Source organism: Brassica napus, assembly GCF_020379485.1.
Source record: "Brassica napus cultivar Da-Ae chromosome A7 unlocalized genomic scaffold, Da-Ae chrA07_Random_6, whole genome shotgun sequence".
Lineage (NCBI taxonomy): Eukaryota > Viridiplantae > Streptophyta > Magnoliopsida > Brassicales > Brassicaceae > Brassica > Brassica napus.
Window position 1 is genome coordinate 20,190 of NW_026014080.1, and position 8,431 is coordinate 28,620.

General features: G+C 29.1%; 1 protein-coding gene across 2 annotated transcripts; it reads right to left on the reverse strand.

Annotated features, from left to right (window-relative positions):
* Window positions 1-469: 469 nt before the first annotated feature.
* On the reverse strand, window positions 470-5,894 carry LOC125594395 (1,8-cineole synthase 1, chloroplastic-like). 2 transcript variants are annotated; one of them, XM_048770666.1, is made up of 7 exons: window positions 5,470-5,894; window positions 2,443-2,719; window positions 1,971-2,349; window positions 1,680-1,898; window positions 1,350-1,488; window positions 1,025-1,276; window positions 470-863 (listed from the first exon to the last, which is right to left on the reverse strand). In XM_048770666.1, exons 1-7 carry the CDS (start codon window positions 5,680-5,682, stop codon window positions 537-539), a joined length of 1,806 nt encoding a protein of 601 aa, XP_048626623.1. In that variant the 5' UTR covers window positions 5,683-5,894; the 3' UTR covers window positions 470-536. The 2 variants fall into 2 exon arrangements, with proteins under 2 accessions (XP_048626623.1, XP_048626622.1); XM_048770665.1 differs by having other exon boundaries at window positions 470-929; window positions 5,470-5,716.
* Between the last annotated feature and the right edge of the window lie 2,537 nt (window positions 5,895-8,431).

The following is an 8,431-nucleotide window of genomic DNA, read 5'->3' on the forward strand; positions in this document are numbered from 1 at the left end:
TATTGTCATGACGGAGGTTTCGCTTGGAGGAGAGAGCCGCACAAGAGAATAAAGTATTAAGGTATTGCGATTAGTATCTCCTTGATTTCTTTGTCCAATTAAATAAGCCTTCTCTTTTTACTGCATCTACTTGTGGTTTAGTTCACTAACTGTGACTTCTATCATTGTAGGGCTGTTCTCTCTCCTCCTGCAAGTTTGGTAAGTTTGTCGACCTTTGTGTGCTATGTGCTTCTCCTCTCAAGATATTTTACCGGTTTTGTTCATAGTGCGGTAGGGTCTTAATTAGATTTACGGAATTATTGTGGCTAAGGTTAAACTGCGGAGGAAATAGTAATTTACCTTTTCATTGGATTTTGCTAGCCCTTTTTTTCATTGCACTTCTGTTTTGGAACATATTAGTTTTGTCAGTGTAGACTTTGCAAGTAGGCCGATTCAGTTTTTTTTTTTGTTCTTGTTAGCGCATAGTGAAGAAGTTGAAGCTTTTAATGATTTATGTAGTAAATGAGTCTGCAGAAATTAAGATTCTGGATAGGTGATTAGGAAAGAAGAGATATAACTTTGGTATTGGTGACTGGATTAACAACCAAGTACATGAAACGCTCAACGGTCTTGCCTTCTTCTGGACATCCATGACCATCGCCGTATTGATATATGCACTGCGCCATGCGTGCTACGTTCATTGCTGCTTCCACAAAACCTCGAGGCAGTGAAGAAGTTCCTGCCATTTTTGCCTCGTAGTTCATTTCTTCCCACGTGTCACAGATCATCTGCTGCACGTGTGCTTGTGCCTCTTCCTCCGTTGCTCCAGTCTCATGCATGTAACATTGGACTGATTTGAGAACGTCTCCTCTAGCCAGTTCATCCTTGCATAACAAGCAAACACAATCATTCGCTCGCATATGCAAAATAAACCATAGCCTAAAATGTGCCTGGACCAGTTACGTTATACGTAATTTAAATTATTTTGCAATTTTTAGTATACGAATTATCAGCGGCCTAAAGTTTTAGAAGAGATACTATTTACCGGCGAAGTTGCAAGGTCATTCGCTAGTCGGAGAATGGTGGCGGAGCAGCGGACAATGTCTTGTCGGTGTTGAGCCAATGTCTCCAAGATCTGAACCGAGATTTGGTCAGAGAAACCGCAATAAAAGTGGATCAATATCGTTTGGCCAGAAATTGAAATCCAAGCATTTTGAATGTATTCTTTCACGGTTGGTTTGTATCCTTTTTTGTACCACTTTGCTTCAACTAGATATGTTTTACATAAATCTGCCCACTAATTTTCACAAAAAAAGTTAGGTCAAAAGTAAACTAATTATTTTTAGTATTAAATGAGTATTTAAACTTACCGATTTTTTAAGAAAAGGAATAACGTTTATATGTTTATCTTTGAGAATGTCGCATCCAATGCTGTTGACTTCGTTGTACAAAATAAGAAAACACAACCTCATGTACTCGGGGAGCTCATCAAGACGATTTACATCCCAACTGCACACCATATAATACCATTGTTTTCTAAGTAGCGCATTTGAACCAAAAAATCCTTTATCATCAATATACCGTTAATTTCTTTAATAAAAAGCAGAGTTCAAAAGTATGGTGTTCATGAAAATTTGTGCATCAACATTAGTTAAATAGTTCTTTGAAAATTATAACTTTTTGAGTAGTAGAGTCCTTACTTATCAACCATGGCAGTGAAGATTTCAAGTTCTTCAAGAGTGCCATAAATATCGTAAATGTCGTCAATGGTTGTAACAAGTGCATTAACAATACTTATGATCCGTCGTGCATTTCCAAATTGAGGTTCGTATATTATTCCAACGGCCACAAAATAATTCTCGACTATTCTGTCTCTTACAAAGGGAAGATGATTAACCAAACATGTCTCCTTCCACCAGCTTTATATCAACAAAAGAGGGATGATTAGCAAAAGCAGCATATATATTGCTTATATTAATCTATGATATTACCTGGAAGCGTATTTGAGATCTTCTTGATGAGCAATTTGTACAATATTGAAATCGATTTTGGCAAATTCGATCAAGACAAGATTCGTGTCATGTTTCTTCTCGTACGCATCTATGTACCACCTCGTTTCTAGCCTTCTCATTCTCCAATGGTACGGCATTTCTAGAGCATGAATTGCCTTCTCACGTACCTCAAGGTTACAAGTTTCACCATCAACAAATTTTCTTATTTGTTCTGTTGCAAAAGGTCTGATGACTTCACGCAATTTAATATCCGATTTCGTGGAGAGGTATGACGCTTCATACAGTGATATGATACTATTTATATCGTCACTCTTGAACGTTTCACTTTCTATTTTGTCGATTATCACATCAAATATATCTGAAATCAATGGTGTAAAAACGGTTCTTTTAGATTTATATTTATATATACACATGTATTCATTTTGTTTTTATTGAATATGAAAATACTAACCTTCTGATACATCAAAACCATGTTGTCTAAGAAGTCGGAATTCGAGGGCCGTTGCATGTAAATCTTCTTCCTTGACACATTTCAAGATGCTTCTTCCATTTTGATGATGAAAATCCATTAAAATGTCATTTATTTCTACCTCAAAATGATATGAAACCCCTAGTTTTTGCAATTCGTCGATGAGTTCTAATTGCTCGAGACGACTCTTTGTCTCAACATCAAGCATTTTCCTCACTTTTTCCTTCAACAAGTCTCTGGCTATCACTTTTTCTTCTTTCTGTATGCATCGTAATGTTGATAAATCTTAAATACTATAGACAGTGCCGGTCCAATATTTTTGGATGCCCTAAGCAATATGTTTTTACATTATTATTTTTTTTGATTTTTTTTTTGTTTTAAAGTATAGAAATACGTCGAAAAACAAATGCAAAGAAATAAAATAAATAAATAAATAAACTACATCAAAACCACAACTACGCTCATCCAAACTGGGTAAGTTTGAAACTAGAAACTTTTTTGTATGTAATATCAACATGTCTTTATAAGTTTTATTTGATATCATATATATATATATATATATATATATAATAATGGGAAACTCGTATAAAAAAATCTTTAAAATAACATTTACTAACATTTTAAACTTCCAACGTTTTTGACTATCACTTTAAACTCTTCACCAGACATACGTATCACAAAAAACTTCAATTTAACTTACTTGTTCATAAAGTCAAGAATGTGACCGGAATTATTCATTTACAAGTCAAAAGTCCTAAAGTGTCAGGTTTTAATTAAAAAATAAATAAAAGTAACTAAAAATAAATAAAATCAGAAAATGATTTTTACATGTAAATTTTTAAAAGTTTTTACATGTTCAAATAATCAATCAATATTCAAATAATTTATAAATTGTCTATAATTTAAGAAAATTATTTTTTTGAAGTGGGTGTAGTTATAAATTTAGTTAAAAACTCAAATTACTTGAATTTTTATAAGTTTTAAAATTTCTTAAGGCTTAATTTTTTTGAGTTTTATAAGTTTAATAATTTTACTTGATTTTTTTTTAAATTCGATTTTTTTAGTTATTCTTAAATATTTGACAATTTAGGTGATGATTGTTTCCATTAGTTTTTTTTTGTTTTAGTTTTTGGTTTTTATATTTTTCTTTTAGATTTTGGTTTTTAACTTTTTGATTTTGGTTTTTGATTTTCAGCTTTTGGTTTTTAGATTTTAGTTTTGATGTATTCTTATTTTTTTTTAAACACAATAAGCAATACATTGTTTTAGAATAATAAAATAAATAGTAATACAATATTTAAAAATTACCATTAAAATTTATCGAAATATAGTGGTTGTTATTTCAAATAAAAACATTAGCATTTTAAAAAATATTTTGTTTTTAAGTATTATACTAAAATATAATTAATAAAAGATCTATAAATTATAAAAAAATAATTTTTTAAAGAATTTTGAATTTTTTTAATAAATTTTATTACAAAATATATTGTATTAATACCATATTTTAAGTTGTATAATTTTTTAGTTGTTGTTTAGTGCGTATAATAATTATTTAATTATTAAGCAATTTTGTTTTTATAAATTAATAACTAATTGGCAACAATTAATTCTTAAATTATATATATTTATTTACAGATATGAAAGACAAATAAAATATTTTATTAATGTTCAAATGATAAAGTTTTTTATGGGAATTTATAGTTATGAAAATATTATTTATTTAATTATTAATTAATTAAAATATAGTATTTTATACAAAATAAACAAAATTCGTTTTTATATTGAAAAGTCATAAAAATTGGTGTTTGGCTTTTCTTCACAAATTGGCTGAAATTTTGAAAATCTAGTGTTCTTAAATTTTAGGGAATCTATTTGTTAAAAAACTTGATTGGCAAGTGAAATAGTTTTTACAAAAAAAAAAAAACTAAAAGCTAAAACTTTATTGGATAAAAATGGTTTTGACAAAAACATAAACCAAAAACCAAAAACTAAAGCAAAAACCACAACAAATCATCACCTTATAAAATTATTTGAATACTTTTTTTTTGGTTTTAGAAAGTTTAAGAACAATTATTTGAATATCTAAAACGTTTTTAAAATTACATTGTTTTAAAAAAAAAAATCATTTTTCTAATTGTAATTTAATTGTCTGATTTATTTTTATTTATTTATTTTTATTAAAAACTGACACCATATCATTTGATCTGTAAATGAATAATTACGGTCACATTCTTGATTTGTTGAATAAGTAATCAAGTTGAAGGTTTTTAAAAGGCTTATGAGTGTGGGTGAGTGACCACTTCGAAGATTTTTTATGCAATTTTCTTTATTTATAATATAAATAACTAAAACTTTATACACTAATTCAGTTTCTTTAATGATTTTAAATATAATTTTATCAAATTAACTAAATATAAATTTTAGTCAAAATTATCATAAACATTTCATTGTAGTTAAAAATAATTTGAGTAAAATAATTTGAAATACAAAAATTTAATTTTAAAAATAATTTTATTTGATAATACAAATATTCTACATATTCATTAGTAAAAGTTCTATTAATAAGGATAATATTTTTCTTACAAATATTATTATTGTCAAAAATAATTATAAATTATATTTACATATCAATACTAACAGAAACGTTAAAATATCAAACTAAATAAAAATATGGTTTGCCCTCTAGACCGGCACTAACTATAGAAAGACGCTATTAGATGGAAAAAAAAATTATGATCTAGTGAGTAGTGACTATTAGTATTAGCATATATCCGCGTAATAATTTAGCAAAAAATATATCCTCGTAATACGATATCGTTTATCGTCTTAGACGCAAATATTTTAAATACTATAGAAATACTATAGAAAGACATGTTATTATTGATAAATCTTAAATACTATAGATTACCAAAAAAAAAAAAATCTTAAATACTATAGAAAGATATGTTAAAAACAGCTTTATGTTCTCGTGACTAGTAGTAGCATATAAATCGTAAATATTTTTTTTACCGCATGTTCATTATTGATGGAGAGGAGATAACGATGGTCCCAAGGAGAAGGCTTATAGTTGCCGGAGCGTCGACTAAGGACATCAGCGGAAACATTCTCTGGCGTCGTTTTGGTCATGGATTTGCATACGAAACGTTTAGGACGATGACGGCAATTTTTGCCGGTAAAAGCATTTCGGAAAATAAGAGCTGAACCCAGACATAAAGTAGACATTGAACTAGAAGAATGTTCGTGCCTGAGAATACATTTACAGAATCGTTTATATAGAGAAGAGGTGTAACAAACTACAATTTTTAGGACAATTGCCAATTTTTTAATTAAATTTATTTTAAATACAAAATAAACATTTTTTAAAGGGCTTTCATATTAATTTTTTTTTGGATTTTATTTTCTTAATTACAAATAAATCTAAAAAAAAAGAAAAAAAACACATGTACTAATAAACTAGTTATGGAATCTTTTTAGAGTATTTATAGTTCCATGAATGTTTTGGAGATATGTGGTAATTTTGGAGCATTTTTGACATAAAGTTAGAAGAAACTCGAAGCTGTCCATCAAACTAGTCCAAAGTCGACATTCAGAGTCAAACATCGATCGACGGATATTTCTTGTCGTCGATCGACAGTGAAGCGCGCAAGGCTCGATTTGGTTCCCAGTCGATTTATAGACCAATTTCCATAACAATTACAGAAATATCTCTAACCGACTTTAAACTAATATTTATGTGCTCTGCCATTGTTTTGGGCAACACACGCTTTCATACTTTTATCCTTTCACATCAAAACATATTTAAGGTTTTTAATAGTTTGAAGAGAAGATCCAAGACTCATTCAGAGCTTTGTATTGGAACTCAAGTTTTTCTATCTTATTCTATTAATATATCTTTTCAGATATTTGCTATATTCTGTTTTGCTATGTTTGAGTAGTCACCATTGTTAGATTTAGGATTTGAAGTAAGGTTATGAGGGATTAACCTAAACTATAGATACGCTAAGGTGATAAAGATTTACTTTAACGAATTGTTTGCAATGCTTGTGTTCTAGAATAGCTAAATAGAACCCTAAACTTAGGATAATTAGGCGCACGCGACGACATGGTCTGTTACCTGAATTAATTCCCTTGAGCTAGGATTAGTAGAAACAAGTGACAGCTGATTTAGTTAATGCTAGTGAACCTATCGAATAGCTCGCTAAAGCTTGCCTAAGGAAACATCAATCGATGCTAATCAATCGACGTTCAATGCATATCAACAAGCTCCAATTGAGATACAAGAATTAATCAATAGGATTTATTCACACGCGGAAGCTGGAATACTTTCTCATTAGAATTCAAGTTTTAGGATTGAAATCCTTAGTATCTATATCACTATAACCCTGCTTACATGAAATCATAGATCTAGCTATTTCTCATAATTGTTTACAACCTCAACCAATCAATCAACTGAACAACTGCCTTGTTTACCACTTCTCTTATTTAATTTACTCTGTTTGCCTAGCTTAATCATAAATTGATTCAGATCTATTATGTGTCTTAGCTCCTTGTGGATTCAATCCCTAAGTACTGTGAGAACCGAAATTCACACCATCAATTTCTTTAATCGGAAGAAAGTCAAGAAACCATAACTTTCCCTGAGGCTCCAAATTCTCTATAAGAGCCAACGAAAAGTGACAAATAAATGCAGAAAAATATGAAAAGACATCAAAAAGAATTTATACAAAAAATAGATCTTATTTCGAATCCATGTAAAAGCGTTGCAATCATTACTAAAGATTATAAAAGCTTTGGCCGCAAGAGCTGTCAGTGAGTTACCTAGTTCTAGCTACCCTAAACTTTAAACCTAATTGAGTCTCAACTCGATAACAAAAGAGCAAAAATATATGAAAAAAGGTTTTGATTGATTTCAAACTGAACCTTATGAAAGGCTACCCATGTACCCTTTTTGGAGATCAAGCCAAACGTAGTTCAATTGAAAGAGTGAACCAAGAAATCGAACTACTTGTGCAGGTTCGTCTAGTAATCGAGTGTCAGTCATAGAAACATAATGTCGAGAATAATGTCTAAAGTTTTTAAGTGCAGAGAGTTCTAAGAGTCTAAAAAGAATCTTTTTTTGAACCTTTCACCTTCGCGTCCCTTATACTGCTCTTAGGTCGGTTTTGGCTTTCCTTTTATGCCCTTGGGTCGAGTTTATCTTCTCGCGGAAAGATTCCATTTTACCGATATTCATGATTATCCCTTGAAACTTGACATTTATCTTCGAACTTGACATTTATCTCTTTTCGCGAATATTCGATAAACCATTATAGTGACTTTGGGCCGATTCTCGTAAAAAAATAATAAGTGGGCTTTTGCCGCGTTATAGACCATTTGGACTGTTTTGACTAAAACATTTTTACGTATATTCGGAAGAATTTCCTTTAGTACGATGTTGGTTTTACAAAATAGTGGAAACTAGGTTAAGATCCGCGCCTTGCGCGGGATGAACATTATATATATAAATTATTTTATATATTATATGTTTATAACATATTATGAAATAATAAATATATATTAAATAATTAAAAGTCATTATCTACTACTTATATAATTAAATTAGTATGAACATATAAATAAATTTTATAAATCAAAAAAATATTTTTTCTATTTGACATGATATATAATTAAATTTAAATGATAGTAACATATATATGACATATTTTAATATTAATATTTATTAGATGATGTTTTTTGCTCATATTTTTTTTTTATCATTTGTATCTGTTATAGCAAAAAGTCTAAATTAGTGATAATAAAATTTCACTGTGGGGATTAATGGTTTAAATAATTTATAATATTTTAAAAAATTAAGTTGTCAATATTTTTTCAAAATTTTTATCAAAAATTGTTCAAAGTAAATTTCAAAATTAAGATATTTATGTATTTTTATATGGCATATAGTTTAATTTAAAATGATACATATATTTAT

Coding starts and splice junctions, on each gene's coding strand:
- LOC125594395 (XM_048770665.1), bottom strand. CDS start 5,682: ATGTCTACTTTATGTCTGGGTTCAGCTCTTATTTTCCGAAATGCTTTT. Junction 2,720..5,469: donor CCATCAATAATGAACATGCG/GTAAAAAAAATA, acceptor CGATGCATACAG/AAAGAAGAAAAAGTGATAGC. Junction 1,899..1,970: donor GATCTCAAATACGCTTCCAG/GTAATATCATAG, acceptor GTTGATATAAAG/CTGGTGGAAGGAGACATGTT.